The sequence below is a fragment of the Mya arenaria genome, chromosome 13, assembly GCF_026914265.1.
Source record: "Mya arenaria isolate MELC-2E11 chromosome 13, ASM2691426v1".
Taxonomy (NCBI): Eukaryota; Metazoa; Mollusca; class Bivalvia; order Myida; family Myidae; genus Mya; species Mya arenaria.
The window spans coordinates 27,118,114-27,141,541 of record NC_069134.1 but is presented as its reverse complement, the minus strand read 5'-3'; the positions used below and the strand labels follow the sequence as shown (position 1 = coordinate 27,141,541).

The window sequence follows — 23,428 nt, the reverse complement described above, 5'->3', positions numbered from 1 at the left end:
TGTCAATATTAGGACAACTCACATAACCATTCGGATCATCTCGGCTAATTTCCATGGAAAACAACCTCGGACGTATGCCTATACAGCTGGTGAAGTAGTTCGAGAAAAAATATAGAATTAATTAACTGTAGTGTTTTAACGTATATTCTATATAACGTAGTTTAAAATTATTTTAAATGAAGTGTATCATTGCATAAATAATTCAGAATCCCAAGAGTAAAGTCATTAAGTTTAACCAATATAATGAAATTACTACGCAATTTACATGCAGCTTAGTTAAATATAAAGATTTCTGTTTCTATAAACCGTTCATATACATCCGAGGCTGTTTTTGATGGAAAACTGCCGAGATGTTCCGAACAAATAAACATGGTCTGTTTAGCACAAAAGAAGAACAGTAGCTTGAATTATATAGAAATCCCCACTTTTTTAGTAATCCGAGCACTTTCTGAACATATTTTCCATCCCGGTCGGTGGAATTACCGAAAACCCGAAAATCCCCGTAAATACCGAAAATCCCTTCCATTCTCTGAGGTATATAGCGTTTTCTTTAATACGCCCGGATTTACTACTTTATTGTGTTCGAATATTGTATGCCGTAATCTTTCCATCCCTGTTTTCCATTATGATACAAGCACCATATCGTCAGTAACAGTAGGTGCGCATATGTTAAAATTATGAATGCACTGTCCATTTTCATTATCTTCAAGTTTATCTATCAAGCCATCAATGTATATTTAGTAGAGAATAGGCGAGCTCATGCCTCCCTGGCGGGTTCCTGGTGTATCGGAAGTTCCTCTGAGTACAATTCTCGGTACAACACATGACTTGTAGCGCCAGAATACATGGTCTGAAGCCCTTTGAGACATATGCCTATTCAAATTCAACAATTTATAAAAAAAAGTTGACTGGCCACACCCGCTCAAAAGCTTTCCGGTCGTCAATGAAACATATTCTTAACAGCGTTCTAGTAAAACACATTCAACTAAGTATATAAAGTTGAAGACATTGTGATTGCACTATAATGGTTCGGTTCGGCGTTTCACTTTTTACCACCTATATGAACAGTAATATATCGTATGGATCTATTCTGAATGGACTCTAGATTTTTAAGGCGCCCTTTGATCAATGTCAAACACAAATTATACAAACAATAATCAGCAATTCTCATAATTCAAAATACATTTAGAATAAAACTGGTAGTATTCATTATTCAATTATTGATCTTTAATAAGGTATTGTAACGTGAACCCTTACGTAGACGACTCAATTTATACGTTCGATTTGTTGTTTACCTTATTTCATGCGAAACGGACAGCAGATGCTCCAGTTGACATTTAAATTTACTAGATACAGGACCAACGATCGTGACATGTGTAATAACTTTTATTTACTCATAAATAAATATCAATCCTTGCAAACAAATATGATACTGTAATAATATTACTTTGATTAAAGAGTAAATGTTCTTTTAATGATAACGTTCCTTTTTATCTATTATCTATAATGATATAATATAATATTTACATTGCTGCAGGGTGGCTCTCTTTCTTGTTAAATAAACTTGTATGAAAAGATTTGAAAGTTAAGTTTTTAAAGTTTCCAATATGGCCGAAAAGTTGTGAAAGCTCGCGTCTGCTGCGCGGTCTTGTATTTATACTTTCCCGCGCCTTGATACTTGGTGATGAGGACATGGCAATCATTTGCCCCCAAACCAATCAGAAACCCGGAAAATCCAAAATGGCCAATCTCATCCAATCAGCAGCCGTGCGGAAAATCCGTAGATTGTAGTCCTCCGCCACATCAATTCTAGTGCCATGTACGGAATCCGGACGAAATCCCTATGATACGTACTCCGGTCACGTAAGCGTGATCCACCGTGACGTTAACAACTTAAAGTAATGGTTTAACGTAACCTTGTATTACAGAGGTATAGCATTTTACCTATAAAGCATGTTTTACGAATAGAGATTATTCCAGTAAAAGAGGCCACCCCAAAACAAACTGTTTTTTACTTCCGTGTTTCAATTACAACGTGAAATTACTAAATGGAATGACATAATTAAGAGAGTTTAACGTAAGTACATTAAACTATAACCATGAGCTATTGTAAAGCCACTGACCGGTGTATGCAACACAACTATTATTGCAGGTAGGGGGAAAAGTAATGTATTTTCGCGGCCAATGAAAGTTACTGTTGACAACAAACGCAGGCAGTATTTTAATATACTAACTGGATAAATCATGTTGAATATTATAAAATGTAAGAAGAGTTTGGCAAATATGCATAGCCAATTACATTACAGTATGTTTGATGGAAAGCTTTAAAGTATTTAATGTAATTGCTAGTCGAATTTGAACTGGAATAGTGTTCCATACATCTTTGGATAGGAAAGAAACAGATTTCTTACTATATTGTTTTGTAACAAAGTGATATTTTTGTGGTAAGTGGGCTATAATGAGTATTTGTATTGCTTGTAAATTGAATAACTTCGCTTAAATATGTTGGCACGAGCCCAAGCAAATATTGAAAGATAATTAAACAATCTGTTATCAAAAGATAACCAATCTATTCCTTTGCATGCGGAACAATGTAAACATTTCACCACTCGAACTCAGGGGGTCCAACGTAAGTTAATTTTGCGAAGTTTTAAGTGAGGGACATGGTCAGTGCGGAACAAATTGGCGGATTCTTTGGGTATTTTTTATATTTTCGAAGGATGTTTTTACCACTGATAAGTAGGTTTATGTCACTGTTCTCCTATTATGAAAACGCATACCAGGAGACCAGACGTATAAGTTTCTCTGTTGTTTTTTAACCCATTTAGCCCAAAAAGATATTGAATGAATAAGCTGAACGATTGCTTGTTTACAATGAGGAATAGAACATTGACACGAATCTGTGTTACCGGCATTTTTCAATACATTTAACCGCGGGCATAGGGAATAAGTTAAGATGCCGGCCGGAATGAAACAAAACAAAACAAACAACAACCACCACAACAACAACAACAACAACAACAACACCATAAGCAGTAATAGTTATAGCGGTTCCGGCTTTTATAAACAAGCCATTCCGGTAGCTAACAGCTAATGTCTCGGCCACAACAGTCGTAGCTTTTCTCAATAATCGATCCCGGCAGTTTAATTGATCCGATCAGTTTATCTGACAGCGAAGGTTCCGGCCACACCGGTCTTATTATCCCGGCAGTTATCAGTCAAGGCGTTTTTATAGATTATCATGGTTAAATTATCATTATGCAGACGCGCCACGTTTTGAAGCCGAACATAATTACAATACTATAATACTATTTCTTAAGAATACAAAAAATACATTTTTCTCGGACAGAAAAATTACTATCGATAATCGGTTTATGAAACCGATCAATGATCGATTATTAATTGATTTAATTGTCATTTAATTATATTTGGTCATTTATAATTAAGGCATGCAGATATAGTACATGCACCAGTTTTAAGCACCAATGTTCCCTTACAATATTGTTTGTACATTTCTTTGTATACATTACATTATTTATTCAGAACGCAACTGTTCTCAAGTCAAGTCAAGTTTCCTTTATTTCACTCATTCCAATACAAACATGGATAAATGAGGTAATATCAAATGATAAATGTCACAAAGGCAAACGAGTGAAATGGGTACATTTAAAGGTTTGTTTTCTTATATTACAAACGTTTGACAATGATTATTATATATAGTAAATTACCAGTGTAATCAATCTAGTTATTGTCACATACATTAGTGGATAAATAAATAAATAAATGGAGAGTCAATAAAATATCGTAGCAATTAGAAACAAAATAGCTCAAATTCTGTATATGTCAACAGGCATGTCCTACAACTATAATGATTTCAATGAAATTGCTTTAATAAACATTATTAAGTCTGCGTTTTATTCCGGGTAATTATAAGTTTCTCTAGTTTAAAAATATTCGCGTGTCTATAAAAGTAGGGTTTCAAATATGTTTTTTTGTTCTTCATCAAAAATTCCACATTCTAAAAGATAATGAAATTCATCGCCTAATTTATCGCAACGTGTACACACTCTTTCATTTAGAGGCGTTCTGTTCCAGCTACCAGTTTCAATTGGGAGTCTATGGTTTTTTGTTCTGAATTTAACTATAAAATATAAGTTTTTAGTCGGTTGATCTAAAATGTATGGCTCAATGCCGAATTTTGTTTTAAATATTCTGTAAAACGTTGCTTTATTGAATGTTTCAGTAGCACTAAACCATTCATTAATAAAGAGTTCTTTTAACTTTTGCTTAACCGTTGCCTTCAACCACTTTTGATTAATAAAGTTTTGGCCTTCCCATATATTAATTAAACCACATTTACTTAAAATACATTTTAGATGGTAGATCCATGGAAATTTTCTTTTTAATACTTGCTCACTTTAGTTGATTGAGTAATTATAAATACTCTTATATATCAAAGACGAGAGTTTCGTAATATTGTTATCAGTATTTGTTAATAATTTTGTCCAGAAGGCAATCATTTTATCTTCAATATCAACCGAAAGCGGCATTACCCCGGTTTCACCATAGACCATATAATTTGGAGTAGATCGTTTTAGCTTTAAAATATACTTAAGGAATCGAAGTTGAACTCTCTCTAAAACATCGTTTTTTTCCATAGCCCCAAATTTCAGCTCCATAAAGAAGTATTGGTTTCACAGTTTTATCAAAAATTTCAATTTGTAAGTCTATTGGTAAAGAAAGGCGATTTGCGTTCCGTAATAAACTGTACATTGCTCTTGTAGCCTGATTTGCAATATGTACTTTGCATTTTTGAAAAGAACCAGTTCTACTAAAGTATATACCGAGGTATTTATATTCATTAACTATATCGAGTTGGCTTGCTTGAAATGAGAAATTAAATGTAACCGGTCTTCCCTTTCCAAATACTAGTATTTTAGACTTTGCAATATTAACTGTTAGTTTCCATGAATCACAGTATTGTGCGTAGGCATCGAGTGCATTTTGTAAACCTGTTGGAGTTTCAGACATTATAACTGTATCATCAGCATATAGAAGTATGAATATTTTTATGAAATTTTGCAAATTTTGAAAATGGTTCGGATTTGGTAATTGTACACTGCTGTCTATATTGTTACTTACAAAATACTCGTGTAAATCGTTTAGAAACATGGAAAACAGAAGTGGAGACAGCTTTCCCCCCTGTCTGACACCTATATTACTTGGGAAATAATTTGACAATTCTGAGTTAACTGTGACACACGATTTGATGTTGTTGTACAAATTTTTAATAAGAGTTTTTTTTTGTTACTGTTCAAATATTGAATTATGTGGTTTATGGCAAACATGTGATCTGATGTCGAAAAACCAGCTCTAAAACCTTCCTGACATTCATGTATGATATTATTAGATTCGATGTAATGTTTTAGCCTATTATTTATTAAGCAAGTAAACAATTTCCCCATACAACTAAGTAGAGTAATAGGTCGATAGTTTTCAGGTTGTGTAGGGTCACCCTTATTTTTGAAAATAGGATTAATAACTCCAACAGTCCAAGATTGAGGTATAACACCGTATTCAAAAATTAAGTTAAATAATTTGACATATATGTTCTTAAGAGCGTCAAAAGTAGTTTTAATATGTTCATTTGTTATTTTATCTAGTCCACTTGCTTTGTTATTTTTTAATGATTTTGCAGCTTTGTCAATTTCTTCCAATATAATTGGAATATTAATTTCATCATTAGTTACCACGTTTACATTAAGTTCACCAGACTGGTTACTTGTGGATTGGATATCCTTATAGTTAACGCTTTTAAAGAAATTAGACAGGTCTTCAAGTCCTGCTTCACTTTTGCTCTTACTTTTGTTATTTAATATTTTCCAATATTTACGAGGTTCTGTGACCTTAAGATTTCTTAACTTTAATATGTCATTATTTTTATGTTTATTATGAAAAGTTCTCATTGTATTTTTATACATTTTACTTTTTTCGTTTAAGTTAATTCTATTTGTTTCGGTTTTTCTGATTTTATAAAGATATCTTGCTCTATGGAAATTGTTTCTAGGCTTATTGCATTTTGGACCAAACCATCCCCGTGTAGTTTTGCAATCAGTGCTATTTCGAAACGTTTTGAAGCCAAATGTCGGTTTGCAAGCATTTACAAAAATGTCGGAAATATTATTTACAATTAGATTAGCATCCTCTTGCGTGAATGATTTTGATTGATTATGAGTATCAAGTTGTTTTAATATATCATTTAATTTATGCGATTTAACATTTTCTATGAACTCATTTTGTTTTGTGTTATCCCATAATTTTAATGTTTGCTCTATCGTTTCTTGGTTCTGTTTGTATTTAGACAAATTGAAATTACACGTCAACGATATAGGATTATGTGCATCCGAATAAAGAGAACAAAATTCTTGTATATTTAAAGATAATACATACTTAAACATGTTAGCGTTGCACAGGAAATAGTCCACAGTACTGACTCCTTTACATGCTGCTTTACCCGGAATATCACCCTTTGTTCTACCGTTTAGAATATATAAATTATTTAACTGGAGGAACTCAATAAATCGGTTTCCATAATTATTAGCAGATTTGTCACAACTTTCTCTGTTTAACTCTACATTTTTGGCGCACTCAAATTGATTTATCGCATGTATATATTCATCATATATCTCTTCGAAATGGTTTACTTTAGACAAATCTTTGTCAACTGGGATAATATCGTATATATTTTTAGTTCTATTATTGTTATCCCCAAATATACATATAAGCTTATGTTTAGAGATCAATTCATTTAGCTCTAATTGAATATCATTAAAAGGGTCTTCAACAGAGTACAAAGAATATTCAGGGGGGACATAAACAATACCACATAAAATATCTGACTCAGAATTTACATACTCTTTGTCAATGCTAAACCATAAAACCATTTTACAATCAGTGTCGATAACATGTACATACTTAGAAATACTTTCTTTAACTAAAAGAGCTAGGCCACCCGACTTTCGGGTATTTAATACGACACTTCGTCTGTTCTTTGTGAAAACCACAAAATCATCAATATCAATACAATCAATGTCATCTAATTTTGTTTCTTGCAAGCCGATAATATCATGATTGTTCAAAATATTGTTAAATTCAGGACACATAAGCTTTGATTTCAGTCCACAGACATTTAAAGATAAAAGACGCAAATTTCCGTTATCACCTTCGTGAAAACCGTTAGATAGTTTATCATTTGCATCAAATTTACGAGTACCGTTAATAGGTGGTTTCAAAATATTACATGCAGTATGGCTATTTGTATTATAACGGGAATTATAACTATAATGTAAATAATGTAAATAATGTGCATAATAGTTATTACAGTATGATAAGTAGGCACACATATTTATGAACAAAAGGTTCCAAACATTCATCATTACTAAATATTCACCATGATTGTTAACAATTTGCCGTGTGGTCAACAGACCGAAGAGCTAAGTCACCACTGTTTATTGGGTCAGAGATCAAGCATGACTCCCCGTGACTGTCCTATAAACGGGACTCTTCGATGGACGGAGGTTCCTCGGGGGTATCCATAGGTTGCGCAGATGATATGTGATTGTCATGGACACTATTTATTGGCGGCTCAGTGCAGCTTATCGGAGACGCTGAGTTGTCCGAGCGCTTAATAACACATTCATGTACCTGGGACAGCGTCTGTGGGTCGTAATAGCTGGGAGGGGCCCCATGCACTCGTTGGCCCGATGGGTGGGTTTTGGTTTGTGGCGTGTAGTAGGTATTATGCATAGGCGGGGGTCTGGGGATCTGCGGCATCCCTTGTCCATGAAATGGTGCCCGAGGTGGGGACTGGGGCGCGGACCGTGGTCCTTGGTTTGTCGGTCGCAATGTTGGCTGATCGCGAATGCCCGGTGCAGACAACTGGTGGCATGAGCGTGAGAAACTCTTTGTTTAGGGGTCATACAGCCAACTGTTTACATACAGCCGGTCCCTAACAATCGAGACCTTGTTCCCAGTTTCACCGTATTGTCGAGCTAGTGGATATAACACTTTTCCTCTACTTCTCTTGGGAAATGTTCATAAATCTGATGTTTTCTCTGGGATTTGTTAAGGATGAGGCCTGCTTTGCGAATTTGTTCCCTTTGCACATAGCGTTCGAAAGTTGCGACTATCGGCCTAGGTCTATTATTTCTAGGCTGTGCGTTCGGTCTACCCACCCTGTACACCTTGCTGAATAATATACCTTTTATATCGGTGCTGATTTGGTCGGATACAACTGAATTTTCCTCTAAAGATGATTGCAACATTCCCATGAGTTCGCTCTCAGTCTTTTCTTGGGGAGTTCGATTTCCCTGACCATTGGTGGAGTCCGGACGGACCTCATCCACACCAAAGAAAATAAGGTCGTTTTCCATGAGGCGTGTTCTCAAGTGTAGACATTCGGATTTTAGATCAGCGTTTTCTTGCTTATATATTTCAACATTATAAGATAAAACATTGCTTTGTGTTTTCAAATCGGAGAGTTGTTCACTTGTTTTACGTTTGTTTTGCGTGTAATCGTCAGTGACATCACTAAAAGACTGGCAAAATGCTTCACAATCAGCTAACCTGGATGTCGTTGCAGTGTTTACATTCTGGATATTATCAACTATATGTCCTATAGTGTTTACAAGCTAATCTTACAGGACGTAAGACCACAGGCTCTAATTTTTGTCTTGCATTTAGTATTGTATACATGTGTAAAATAATAACAAATATCAATTTGTTTTTAATAATCAGTCAGTAACAAGTACAACAAGCAGTTGATTATTCTATATATTTTACAAGAACATATTCTCTCAGAAAACTGAAAAAACTAAATTCTTACATTGTAAAAAGTAAACGGGAACATATTTTAAAAATTACTTTTAAACACAAACATGAGAAGTTGAGAACCAATCCTTTAGCAGTTAAATTACAAAGAAAATTTGTAATAAGATACTGTAGTGACATACTGACTTGATAAGAATATGACTAAATAACTTAACATAGTAACACCTTAACGTTTCAACATAAACTAGCATTAATTAACCAGAAAAAGAAAATTAGTCGGTAGCGGTTACGTCCCTTGTTTCTACATTTGATTGTTCAAATTTCACTATCGATTGTCGCCGACGTAGGCCTTTCCGATCAATTGTCGATTATAATCGATCATCGACACAACACTAGTCTAGGATCGTTGTCTGTAATATTTTTCGAATTTCTGGTATGTTTAATTACATTATTTAATATTAACTGAACATGTTTCAATGAAAAGACAAATACTATTTAACATTAAATATCTAGTGTTTATTGAATTCATAAACACTTGAAATGCATCTGTTTCATGTGTTCTAATGACATATGTAGATAAATCATGGGTGTGTTAACAATATGTTTATTCAAAGAAATTTTCCATTTCAAATCATTTGTACCAACTCGGACAGATAAATCCGATATCAAATGTTAGTCCCAGGTCCCGGGTCCGGCAGATTAACGCGGTATAATATCTTTCAGTTAGATATACATACAATCGTAACAACTCGGCCATCTCCGGTAAGCTTCGAGATAGACATTATCTTGATACTAGCCGAGGAGTTCCGATTGCTAGATATACTTAGCGCTGGTATCTTGAGTGGAAAAAAACCGCAACTGATAATGGACGTGTCGTGTATATACAAAACATTAAAATCATATCGTGACGTTCACTTCATTTCATTACGATCCACATAGCTTAACGTCGTGAAGCGTGTATTGGGGATCTGATTTTAATGAGATTGGTGTATATATGGAATAGCAATATCTGTTTTCGCCTTGTGTTCAGCTTATACATTCAATTACTTTTGTGTTAAGGCCTCAAGAAACAAAGGTAAACAAACCGAGAGGAGCTTTTACATTAGCTACAATAATGAGCGACCAGGGATCCTTTTTTTACATTTCTTATGTATCCCTGTAACGCACAACTTTCTACCATTTAATTAAAGCTGCACTCTCACAGATTTACCATTTTTACAACTTTTTTTATTTTTTGTCTTGGAAAGAGCATTTTTTGCGCAAATATCTGCAAACCAATGATAAAAGACTGCTGACAAAAAATCAGATCGCAGATATTCATATTTCCGTTCGAAAATTGATGTTTTATGGCTTAAAGCTGCACTCTAACAGATTGAACGTTTTGAAAACTTTTATATGTTTTTGTCATGGAACGAGCCATGAATTTTGTTCCACTGACCCTAAAATCAATAGGGTTCATATCTTGGTCACGACCTTCCCATAAAATGAATTATTTTCGACATAAAATTGATAAGATCGTGGTTCTGTACTTTGACAGATGTTGTCACATTAACCAAAGATGTTTTAATATTTTTTGACTTACTACAAAAACACTTGTTTTTGACTTTTGACCAACTGATATTTAAATAATCAGAGTGCTGGTCACGTTTGAGTAACGTCTACCAAGTTCGAGGTCTCGGGGCCCATGCGTTTTTTTGTCTAATTATTTATAGGAAACTACGTATTATCAGCTTACGGTCACAAAGACCTTGTTTTTCATATATTGATCGGAAGCCGATTTTCAGCTAAAGGTTATCTTAAGGTCAATTCTACATTGACCTTTTATCAACTGACCTCAAAATCAAAAGGCTTTATCTGCTGGTCATAACCAACCTGCCTACTAAATCTAAGAACCCTGGACCGTAGCGTTCTTCAGGTATTGATCGGAAACCGTCGGGACGGACGGATGGACGGACAGACGATCAGATAACACTATGCCACGCTTTGGGGCATGAACATTTTAGGTGTTGTTATACAAAAGATTAAAAACTTAGGGTTTAATGTTTTTAGTGAGGTAAGTGTGTCACAAGCTTTGTATGAAAAATGGAAATTATATACTCTTCCAGTTCATAAGGGGTATGATAATAAAAACTGAGCTGGTATTCATAAAACAGCTTAAGCCATTTCTTAAATTAAGTCGATTACCTAAAATCCTCATGGTCAAATAATGAAAAAGATGCACGTTTTTTATTATAGAATTATGTGTTTACATAAATTTAATGAAAAAAGTATTTTAGATATAAATAAGTTATTATATCATATGACAAGTGATAAATTTAACCTAAGAAAATGACTTAAGTGAGGAAAGGACTTAAGATGTTTTATAAATACCAGACCTGGGGCATATAGGAGAAAAGGAATTCAAAGTATAACATTCATGATATTAATCATCAAAAAGAGCAGTTATGATAATTAAATAACATTGACATTATTGTATATCCAACAACTACCAAGAATCCAACAAACGGTACTGCATTGAGAGGAATGTCAGAAATACAACAGGGCCAGTTTCACAAAAGCATCTTAAGTAAATTTTAATATTTTCAATTAATTATATAAAAATGGTGTATTTCCAAAATCATATTAGACCTTCAGGAACTTCTTAAGCATAATGAATTAGTGTTATTATATTTATCTAAATTTAACCATACATTAAAATCCTATATGTTTAAAATCCCAGTCCCAGTGTCTTCAAGTAATGAACTGTATGTTTATTTAAATGACTTCTCTTAACCCTTTTATCATTTGTAGCCCCTAGTTTGATAAGAAAAATGCAATAACAAATCGAAAGTATAGTAAAATTTAGCGCTCTACACGTTACTACGAAATTTGCATATCACGTGACTTTCCTAATGCTGTTGTACCATATTGCCTTTTTGCTTTATATATAAACAGTTTTTATATTATGACTAAGAAGTTATTCGTTTCAATATTTGTTTAAAGAAAATAATCATACTTACTCTGTTATTTTCATAAGATATTTTGATTGAAAGCTAAGTAATAGTTAGATAACTTTTAGTAAATTCTTAATGAATAAGAATGGGCAAAGTGACCGTAGCGAACGAACCCTTCTAAATCATTAGGACATTACTTCAAGCCATCTAACTGACTTAAAATACAGCCTTATTGGCTGATACATTGACGACGCAAAATCTGACACTGGGAGTGTGTATCGGATGAGTGGTAGTAGGTGGACCTTTAAACACCCGCGAAAGGTGAGATTCTTAATGATCAAGCCTAGTACTTAATCATTGCCTATCTCATTATTCATTTCATTGGCTTAAGATAAAGGTAGTAATCTAAATTATACTCATTTGAAGAAATGGAGGTAATAATACAATGACACAGCCATGCTTATTGCAAATTAAAGTTGGGTTACGCACGGTTCATATTTATATCATTCATACTGTTTTTTTTATGAATTGTCATTGATTTATTTTTTTTAACCCACTTATTAAAAATCAGAATATTTTAGAGAAGCGAAGCATCTTCCAAAACTTTTTGATGAATCGGGTCCAAAAGTTCGTTAACCAAGCAATGAATAACCCTTAGCCTACGAGTATAGGGACCAGTTATTTAATACCCAATGAATGTGCCCAAATGTTTGAAATAACGGTCTAAGAAATACGTTTATTGCATTTTGATAGTTATTTTTTTATCCAAACCTATTCCAACTTCTCTCTCTCTCTCTCTCTCTCTCTCTCTCTCTCTCTCTATATATATATATATATATATATATATATATATATACATACATATATAATTATATTTATTTCAAGTTAAAATCTTTGGATTGTATTGATTGAAATGTCATTCTATTAGTTTTTAAACAATATCAAGGGACTGAAAGGCCATATTAAAGTGTCCAAGCTATGATCACCTTAGCGTCTTGCCTCCAGGTAGGCGTATTCATATTTCGATAGCAGTGATTTAAACCTACTTCAGAGGGCAAAATTTCCCAATTTCCCTCGAAAATACAAAAATAATCAAAGAATCCACCATTTTGTTCCGCATTAAACATGTCCCTCACTTAAAATTCCGCAAAGAATAATTTACTTTGGTCTATCGTGACTAATAAAGGTTTTCATTAATTAACTGATAAAGGTTCCATATATTGACTTCAATCTTAATATGTCATCTAAAACTTGGCAACTCTAACTTAATAGATCGATTTTGCCAAAACATCACCAAGAATGGAGAACTTTTTTGAATATACAAATGGCGAGTTATTTTGTGAAAGTGTCAGTGTTAGCAGTATCAAAGATTTTCTACAGAAGCAAAGTTTTAAAACAGTGTCACCTGTTTTTGTATATAGCAAAAATCAGATCGTTTCAAACGTCAATGCATACAAACTAGCGATGAAGAAGCTTGAAATTAATGCAGTCTTAAACTATGCCATGAAAGCAAATATGAACCCGACGGTTCTGAAAATAATGAAAGACTTGGGCTGTTCTGTGACACTGGTAAGCGGAAACGAACTGGCCCTGGCTCTGAAGGTCGGGTTCGATTTGAGGACTATGATTTTGAACGGAAACGGAAAACAGAAGTGGGAAATAGAATTGGCAGTAAAACATGGCTGTCTTTTGAATATTGACGGCATGTTTAACCTGGAGCAGACGATAGAGGTTTGCAGACGACTTGGAACGAAAGCCCGTGTTTTGTTGCGCGTGAACCCAAATATACCGCTAGATGATGTAAGTAAACACACAATATTACATGATATGTTATTAAAGTCGTTTGCTACTATCTTCGTTTTCAAATTTGATTTTATTGAAAGCGTAGTGAAATTTTAAAGGCTCTCTTTTTTCTTACATATTTGGCTGTTTATATTCACAAGTCTAAAAAATTTTTTTTTAGATTTCTTTACCAAACTGTCTGGTCAATTTCAATATATATATTTATTCAGATTAGGTCGTGAACACATCTTTTTCGATAATAGCGACTTCGACAAAAAATGTAAACAAATTCGTTTATAATCCAGTATGTCCGGAACTTCACGAGTATTGCTTATTCCCAGGGCGTTCACCAGTATAACAGGACGGGCGTACATGGGTCCAAATTCGGTATTGAGCGGCGGGAGCTGGCGGCGATGGCGGAAGTGGTTTGCAGAGAGCCGTTACTGGAACTACAAGGCCTCCACTGTCATCTGGGTTCCACCATCACAGACATCCGAGTGTTCAGGCGAGACGTTTTAACTGAATCTAAAATATACATTGTTGCCATTCGGAACACCTCGGCCATTTTTATCAAAAAACAACCGCGGATGCATGCCGGTACATCAGTAGAAGTAGTTCGTAAAATTTTGAATTATATCATTAATTATTTGTAGTGTTTCAGCTTGTATTTGATGATCTAAGATTAAATTACTTGCCAGTGAAGTGTTTTATTGCAAACATAATTAAGATTCGCACTAGTTAAGTCATTAATATAACTGCTTAATTAAATTACTACGCGATCTACTTGCAGCGAACTTAAAAAGATCCGATTTCTGACATTGTGAACCATCAATATACATCCGATGTTGTTTTCGATATAAATGGACGAGGAGCTCCAAATGCCTTATTGCTTAATTCATTATTCAGCACTCTGTTCAATGAAATGGTTATGAGTGTGGTCTTACCACATGGTTTGTGACGTCACGTTTCGATACCGCCTTAAGAAAGTGACCAGATTCAAAATGAAAGTTTTTTTATTGACTTATCAGCTTTATCGAAACGACACGCAGGACTCCACGCATTCTTTGACTAGCCAAATTGGGTTCATATCCCCGATAATTACATCAAGCCCGCAATTCATTACTCATTTTTACACCAATAGTGCATCATTGCATTCAAGAATTGTTAAAAAAAACTTTATTTCATTTAAGAAAACTTTTCAGTAATCCTTTCTTACCCATTCTGTAAATAGAACGACCCGACTGTAACAGGAAACGTTTTATCAAATGACGTCACGATATCGCGGGAAAAGATCAAACTCTTGAAATCACTTATAAACGTAAAATTAAAACACTTATGGCAACGATACATTTAACATATCATAATTTAACACTTTCTAAAATGTTGATTTATATTTTACGGGATCTGCTGACACAATACAAACAATAACAAGATCAATAGTTTTCATGTAAATTGTTATGCGATGAATTGCGACCCGAACATATCCGAATATGTTGCGTTCATCGATTGATAAACGCAATTGCCGGAAGGCAGTTCATTTAAGGAATGGAAGTTGAGGTGTAAATATAGAGGAATATATGTACACTTATCACTCAGTTATTGGGATAAATATTATGCATTGCATAAGGGCTCCCAAAAATAGTGGGCAACAGCTTAAAATGCATAAAAATAGTTTTATTCGAAAGCAAACCTCTTTCCATTTACAAAAGAGGATTACAATCACATAAACAGTGTTTTTACAACCGAAAGCTTCAGATATCATGTTTATCAACAGGGAATTAAAAGAAATTAGAAATCCGACTAAGTTAATATAGAAATATGTAATTGTTTTTTTTATTAATTTAATCTTAGCATTTGCCCACAATTTTTAGGGAACAAAAACCCTCTTCAGTTGAAAACATGTACCTCAAGAACCAAGTGTATTGTATTGTATACAAACTTTTTTTTATTCATTTTACCCAAAATCCAAATGTGACGTCACAAACCACGTGCTATGACCATCTTGAGTTATGACTATTTTCCATTTTTGTTTCAAAATAGTTCCCCATACATGTAGTTGCAGGTTTTAAATATAATAAATGTACGTAGTACATATAACAATTATGCAAAACGAAAACCGGAAAAAGCCACTAGTGCGTGAACATTCAAAAAGTCGTTCTTAAGATTTCTTAAACATACGTAATTATATACTAAAAATAAGTTTCTAACTTTTGCAGGTGCGCAGCCGAGGCGATGTTGGCCGACATCAGGGAGTTGAGGAAGCACGACTTCCCCAACATCCGGGTCATCAACCTTGGAGGGGGCCTCGGGATTGACTACACTAAACGCGTGGGTATCTTCATGAGTTGCGTCTTATTATTCTTACATCTTTAATTTTGCTCTCATTTAAAAACATAATATATATTATTATAATATGCTAAATACCCCAAGTGAATTTCATATTATAGTGCTTGGATTAAGCGTTCCAGGACGGTAACACAAGATGTATTAATAGACAGCTTGTTTCGTTAATGTTTATTATATGCATTCGGAACTCCTCGGCCATTTTTATCGAAAACAACCTCGGATGTATGCTGGTACATCAGTTGAAGTAGTCCGTATTTTTTTAATTATATCATTAATTAAATGTAGTGTTTTAGTTATATTTATTGATCTAAGTTTAAATTGATTGCCAGTGAAGTGTATTATTGCAAACATAATTAAAATTCCCAATTGTTAAGTCATGAAGTTTAACTGCTAAATAAAATTACTACGCGAGCTACTTGCAGCGGACTTAAACTTACCATTTTTTGAGTATGTCCAAATACATCCAAGGTTATTTTCGATAAAAAGGGCCGAGGAGTTCCGAATGTATTATATGGTTCCCGTTTGAAGCGTCATCGTTTGTACCCACATAATCTCAGACACTTTGGTTACAAATGTTTGACAAGTATGAGGTTGGGTGCCCCCAAACTGCACGTAGTTTACCTCACCCTCACCCAAGTACCCTCGGCATTCAGCACTTATGTCATTCGGAACTTCTCGGCCATTTTTCATCAAAACAACCTCGGATGTATGCCGGTAGATCAGTAGAAGTAGTTCGTAAAATTTCAAATGATAATATTAATTGAGTGAATTGTTTTAACGTATATTTTGTATTACTGTTTAATTTGATTTACAGTGAGGTGTATAATTGCATTAATAATTAAGATTCCTATGAGTAAAGTCATAAATGATAACTGCTAAATTGAAATTACTACGCGATCTACTTGCAGCGTTGTTAAATTGTATAGATTCCGGACATTGTAAACCGTCCATAATCATCCGAGGCCTCTTGTTCATGGTCTGTTAGGGCAAATTACACCTATTCGGCTGTGACTTCTCAAAAACCTATCTATCTATCTTGAAAAAGAAACAAGCCCAGGAAAAAAAGGAATACTAAATGAGTGACAGCTTATGTAAAATATAGACACAAGGGCCTCCTTAGTCAATCTGGACCATTCTCAATTGTAGATATATTTCCACTGCAAAATGAGTTCTAGTAAAACTTGTATGTACGTGTTTTGATCATGGGAATGACACAGAATGCATCATTTTCGATTATCAAATACCAAGAATACTATTGTAAAGTATGAAGGACGTTGATTTCACCTGTGTATTGTAATCGGAACTACAGTAAAAGGAAATTGAATTTAATCGACATGATCATTGATCATATAGTATGTGTTTATTTGGATCAAGAAGCCTTAAGCCCGTCCACGGACACTAAACAAAGAAACGATTTTGTATGGCCTTACATGTGTTAACACATGGCTATATGTATCAAAGTATGGTTGTACAATATCAGACCAGGCTTCTGTTATCTGATGATTTTTTTTTGTAATTTTGATATCTTGCTGTTCATGTATGCTGGACAAACCCCTTTTCGGTTTTCATTTTTACCGCATTATTTGTACTTCTACGCCAGAGGTGGTCGTATGCATAGTAGTTCTACGTTCAGTATATTGTATCATTCTGATAAGACATGTTACTTTGTCCCAAATGTTGTCTTATCGTGTCTTCCTTACCATATATGATCTTGGGGTCGAGAGAAACTAGAACTTAGTGTTATATTGTGTGCAAAAGGGTCAGTGCATTATCAAATGTAAAGGGCAAGTACTTATTGGTCTATAATATATGTCAGGTTTTTACCTTGCGAAGGGAAAATTACACCATTCGGAAGTGCCCACCTATTGTTACATGCCTTTTTTCTTTTATCACACAGGACAGCGAACCAATGCATGGTTATACCATCGCGGACCATTGGCTACCTTCCATAATTATAGGTTTTAAAGCTGAGTGGTTTGTGATTTAAAAAAAAAAAAGACCGAACACGCTGGATCTACTTGATCTTCTTTTTTGTTTACATGTTCACCTCATTATTTGTACTCGTACACCGGATATGGGAATTTTACCGAATAGACAGTGGTTACGTTCAACCAATTTTATTTTTTATGGGAAACGTAACTTTTTCTAACGTTGTTTAATGTCTATTACGCAAGAGGCGCTTTCTCCCCATATATGGTGTTGGGGGTCGTGAAACACGAGAAATCAGTGTTATCTTGTGTGCCAATATTATTGGTCAATTGACATTCGAATACAACGGAACGTATTTAATGGTCTATAACCTGCAAAGCTCTTACATTGTGTCTATTAAAGAGCATTCGCTAAATGTGCTTGTCCCTGTAATTTTCACATTCGGAACACCTCGGTCATTTTCCATCGAAAACCACCCCGGATGTATGGATGTACGTCAGTAGAAGTAGTTTTAAATAAGAGTATTAATTAATTGTAGTGTTTTATTGTGTGTTTTTTGTATATCCAAGTTTAAATTGATTGCCAGTTAAGTGCATTATTTAATAAATAATTAAGATTCCCAAGAGTATAGTCATTCAGTTAAACTGCTATATTGAAATTACTACACGATCTACTTCCAGCGTAGTTAAATGTAAAGAAGTCTGACATTGTTAACAGTCCATAAACATCCGAGGTTGTTTTCGATGAAAAATGGCCGAGGAGTTCCGTATGGTAATTTCCATTGTATAATTATATTATTTTAGTCGTATCTAAAATAATCTTCAATCTGTATACGGTTAACAAATGGCAACACAACTTTTTTTGTTTATTTCCTCTATTAAACTTCGTGTTTACTTTTATTAATATTGGCTTATATGGTAGTGCTGTATAGCTAAAAAGGGTGATAAGTGGTAGTTATGGGCACCTTTAACCCTTTTTTAGCTCACCAGAGCACGAAGTGCTCAAGGTGAGCTATTGTGATCGGTCTTTGTTCGTCGTCCGTCCGTCAGTCTGTCCGTCAACAATTTCTCAAAAAACCCATCTCCTCTGAAACTACCTGGCAAAATTCAATGAAACTTTACAGGAAGTTTCCTTGGGTGACCCTCTACAAAAATACAACAAGGGGTCACGATTGATCAACAACAACAACAACAACAAAATGGCCGACTTCCTGTTTTGCTTTTAAAACTTCTCCTCTGAAACTACCAGTCCAAATACAATGAAACTTTACAGGAAGCTTTCTTGGGCGACCCTCTACAAAAATACAGCAAGGGGTCACGATTGAACAACAACAACAACAACAACAACAACAACAACAACAACAAAATGGCTGACTTCCTGTTTTGCTTTAAAAACACATATCCTCTGAAACTACCACTCTAAATTCAATGACACTTTACAGGAAGCTTTCTTGGGTGACCCTCTACAAAAATACAACATGGTGTCACGATTTATCAACAACAGCAACAACAACAAAATGGCTGACTTCCTGTTTTGCTTTAAATACACATCTCCTCTGAAACTACCTCTCCAAATTTAATGAAACTTTACAGGAAGCTTCCTTTAGTGACCCTCTACAAAATTCAACCAGGGGTTACGATTGATCAATAACAACAACAACAACAACAACAACAACAACAACAAAATGGCCGACTTCCTGTTTTACTTTAAAAAGCATCTCCTCTGAAACTATCTGTCCAAATATAATGAAACTTTACAGAAAGCTTTCTTTTGTGACCCTCTGCAAAAAACCCCACAAGTTTTCACGACTGATAAACAACAACAACAACAACAACAACAGCAACAACAACAAAAATGGCTGACTTACTGTTTTGCTTTAAAAAAAACATTTTCTCTGAAACTACCTCTCCAAATTCAAGGCAACTTTACATGAAGTTTCTTGTGTGACCTTCTACAAATATAGAACAAGGGGTCACGATTGATCAACAACAACAACAACAACAACAAAATGGCCAGCTTCCTGCTTTGCTTTTAAAAAACATCTCCTCTAAAACTACTGGTCCAAATTCAATGAAACTTTACAGGAAGCTTTCTAGTGTAACCTTCTACAAAAATACAACAAGGGGTTGCGATTGATCAACAACAACAACAATCTGGCCAACTTCCTGTTTTGCTTTAAAAAGCATCTCCTCTGAAACTACCAGGCCAAATTCACTGAAACTTTTCAGGAAGCTTCATTGCATGACCTTCTACAAAAATACAACAATTCATTGAGATTGATCAACAACAACAACAACAACAGAATGGCCGACTTACTGTTTTGCTTTTAAACACATCTCTGAAACTACCAAACCAAATTTAATGAAACTTTACAGGTACCTTCATTGCATGACCCTTTACAAAAATAAAACAAGGCATCGTCATCAGTAAAGATATGTTTAAATTGCAACATTTTTATTAATGCTTTATCACAGAGTTGTGGTCCGATGCTTAGGTGAGTGTTTTAGGGCCATCATGGCCCTCTTGTTTAGTCTTATAATATTTATATTTCCAAAAATGTTTTGCGAAAATAAAGTGGTTATCATAAAACAATTCTCGAACGTTAACAGGTTATCTTACGGCAGTTATATGCCACCATAGGCTTTAGTTCAATTCACTCAGATATGTAACAAGATAATGAAACTATGGATCTAAGATTATATTTTATGCATGAACACACGACACTCGCGTCTACATTATACGCATGTATATGTCATGTCTGGTTTACAACTGAAAATAAAACTGGAGTTTAAAGCTGCATTCTCGCGGATTGACAATTTGTCATTTTCTGTAGTTTTTTGTTTAAGATTTAGCTGGTATCAATGCCTTTAATTTAGTTATGTAAGACAATTCCTAATAAAACAGATCTCAATTATTTGGAATACTTCAGTTTTCATTAGCAACGCGTTAAGGCAAAAAAACATTACTTATCGAACGTAAATATGAAAAACTGCGATCTGATCTTTTGTCCGCAGTCTTGTTAAAGCAATTCGAGACATTTGCTCAAAAAAGCTCATTCCAAGACAAAATAAATGTTGTCAATGCGGCCAATCCATGAGTGCAGCTTAAACATTGAAACGCAACATTGACTACGTCGTCTGAATTATGCACACGGTGTGTAAGTTAATTCATACTCGAACTTGGACAAGGCCCATTTTACCAGTATCCTATAAGATTGATAGTCATATAAGGGTTTTGGAGCAAAGTGCACAAACAGAATGTAACCCTGGTTAGAGCTACCCTGGTTATGTAACGTGCGTCAGTGTTTAGCACTGGCAAAGGGACCCCCTCCACCAAATTAACGCCCCTCCCGGAAGATGATTAGTGTTTATAGGAACCAGCGACCCTTGGATTGAGTGTCAAGTGTGTTACCACTGGATCACGGATCCGCCACAAATAACCACATGCTTATGTCAAGTCTGTTTATAGTCTTCTTCGACGCAGAATCCCTGCGCCAATGAAAAATCGGCCATCGATAATGCCAAACGCGGAATACCTACCCCGTCTGAGGTCATCAGCGTGATTGACTCAGTGTTTAAAGATGATGACGTCAGCCTTATACTGGAGCCCGGCCGCTCACTGATAGGGAACGCTGTTATTCTACTGACGGAAGTGATCGGTGTCAAACACGGCCACCACATGAAGTAAGACTGCTCTTTTAATAACCTACCCCTCAAATACTTTCCCTTATTTAATTATTTTCACCCTTAAGCGACCTTATTCTTAAGTTCATAATCATTGCATTATCTCCGCAGCTATATCGTGGTGGACGGCTCTATGACGGAGGTGGTTCGACCGGCCCTCTACGGCGCCTACCACCATATTGATCTCGCCCAGCCGAGCCACGTGACAAACGCTGATACACATACGAACGACCGCAGCCATGTGACAACATCCGATACACAATATATAACTGCTCAACATCGTCAAATGACCAAAACGGACGGACAAACCGAAAACCCGTTTTCTTTTACATCGGGGAAGGAAAACCCAGCTGAGCTCGGGAAAAGGACACCAGCTGACGGACGGTCGGACGAAGTAAATCAAGGGTGGGGCTCGGGCAGACAGACGTACGAGGTGGTAGGGCCGGTCTGTGAAAGCGGAGATTTCCTTGGACATGTAAGACTAATTGAAGCTAAAACGCTGTCTAATTTGGCTGCACTTTATTACTATTAATTAAGTTTTCAACGACCAAATTTCAGCTTTGCAGCGTTTTACAAAATTCCTTCAACTTGAAATTATTGCCAAGGATTGCATCATGAAAATACAAGCAAATCTAAAATATTTTACACGTGTATGCTAAGAACTAGTTATGTTCATATCTTTTCTTACATTGTTATTTAGAATTTAACGTCACTTAATAGTTTGTTTACATCGGTTGTGACCCGTGGTGATCCATATGAGAACCCCTTTAAGTCACGTGATTCCTCACCCTGTACATGCTAGTATACCACAATTCCCATTTCCTTCTAGGCCCGGTTCCTGAGGACGCCACACACTGGCTGTTTGATGGCAGTGTTTGATGTGGGGGCGTACTGCGGCTCCATGGCCTCCAACTACAACATGCGGCCCCGACCCGCGGAGGTCATGGTGGACGGCATAGAGGTCAAGGTCATCAGGAGACCCGACACATTCGATGATATACTGAGGCCATATACGTGGGACTAACTTAACTAACATGAATCTTAGGGCGGTTTTGGTTTTATATCGGTTTCACAAACTGCGTGTTTGTTGTGACAGTTTGAAATAAAATGAAAATAAGTTTTATCGTTATTTTTTGTAAGCATCGAAACCCTTTCCGGAGGCGGTTTTGTCCTTACGAAAACAAGCTCCCTTTGATAAATCAACATAATTACATGTCGGACTGTGATCCAAGGGGTGTGTTGAAACGCAATTTATTTAAAACATGAAAACGACTTTCTACAGTATCATTGTTTTGAAGAAATTAAGAAGTAATGGCTACATTTGAAGAAATTAAGAAGTAATGGCTATATTTGAAGAAATTAAGAAGTAATGGCTACATTTGAAGAAATTAAGAAGTAATGGCTATATTTGAAGAAATTAAGAAGTAATGGCTATATTTGAAGAAATTAAGAAGTAATGGCTATATTTGAAGAAATTAAGAAGTAATGGCTACATTTGAAGAAATTAAGAAGTAATGGCTATAGTTGAAGAAATTAAGAAGTAATGGCTATATTTGAAGAAATTAAGAAGTAATGGCTTTATTTGAAGAAAATAAGAAGTAATGGTTACATGCAAGCTCAACCATAATGTAGAAGCTGTACACAAAACCATACATTTGTTACTTCAAGCAAAACTTTTAAAACATATTTCCAAACCGCCGAAACTTTTGACACCAAAATTAAATCTAGGTTGTTATCAACAAAAACGCCTTAAAGCTGCACTCTCACAGATTGAACGTTTTGACAACTTTTTAATTTTTTGTCTTGGAACGTGCCAATTTTTGCGAATTTCCATGGAAACCAAGTTATATAAGACTGCTGACAAAAAATTTGATCGCAGTTTTTAATAATTAAGTTCAAAAAATGATGTTTTATGCATTTTGATGT

General features: G+C 35.0%; 1 protein-coding gene across 12 annotated transcripts; it reads left to right on the top strand.

Moving 5' to 3' along the window:
* The first annotated feature begins 1,796 nt into the window (after nt 1-1,796).
* On the top strand, nt 1,797-22,623 carry LOC128213955 (uncharacterized). 12 transcript variants are annotated; one of them, XM_052920087.1, is made up of 7 exons: nt 1,797-1,930; nt 13,035-13,562; nt 13,850-14,049; nt 15,761-15,872; nt 21,288-21,502; nt 21,614-21,977; nt 22,332-22,623. In XM_052920087.1, exons 2-7 carry the CDS (start codon nt 13,062-13,064, stop codon nt 22,524-22,526), a joined length of 1,587 nt encoding a protein of 528 aa, XP_052776047.1. In that variant the 5' UTR covers nt 1,797-1,930; nt 13,035-13,061; the 3' UTR covers nt 22,527-22,623. The 12 variants fall into 12 exon arrangements, with proteins under 12 accessions (XP_052776047.1, XP_052776045.1, XP_052776041.1 ...); XM_052920085.1 differs by having other exon boundaries at nt 1,908-1,930; nt 12,973-13,562; XM_052920081.1 differs by lacking the exon at nt 1,797-1,930 and adding an exon at nt 1,975-2,077 and having other exon boundaries at nt 12,973-13,562.
* Nucleotides 22,624-23,428: the final 805 nt, after the last annotated feature.

Coding starts and splice junctions, on each gene's coding strand:
- LOC128213955 (XM_052920087.1), top strand. CDS start 13,062: ATGGAGAACTTTTTTGAATATACAAATGGCGAGTTATTTTGTGAAAGT. Junction 13,563..13,849: donor CAAATATACCGCTAGATGAT/GTAAGTAAACAC, acceptor TTTATAATCCAG/TATGTCCGGAACTTCACGAG. Junction 21,503..21,613: donor AAACACGGCCACCACATGAA/GTAAGACTGCTC, acceptor TTATCTCCGCAG/CTATATCGTGGTGGACGGCT.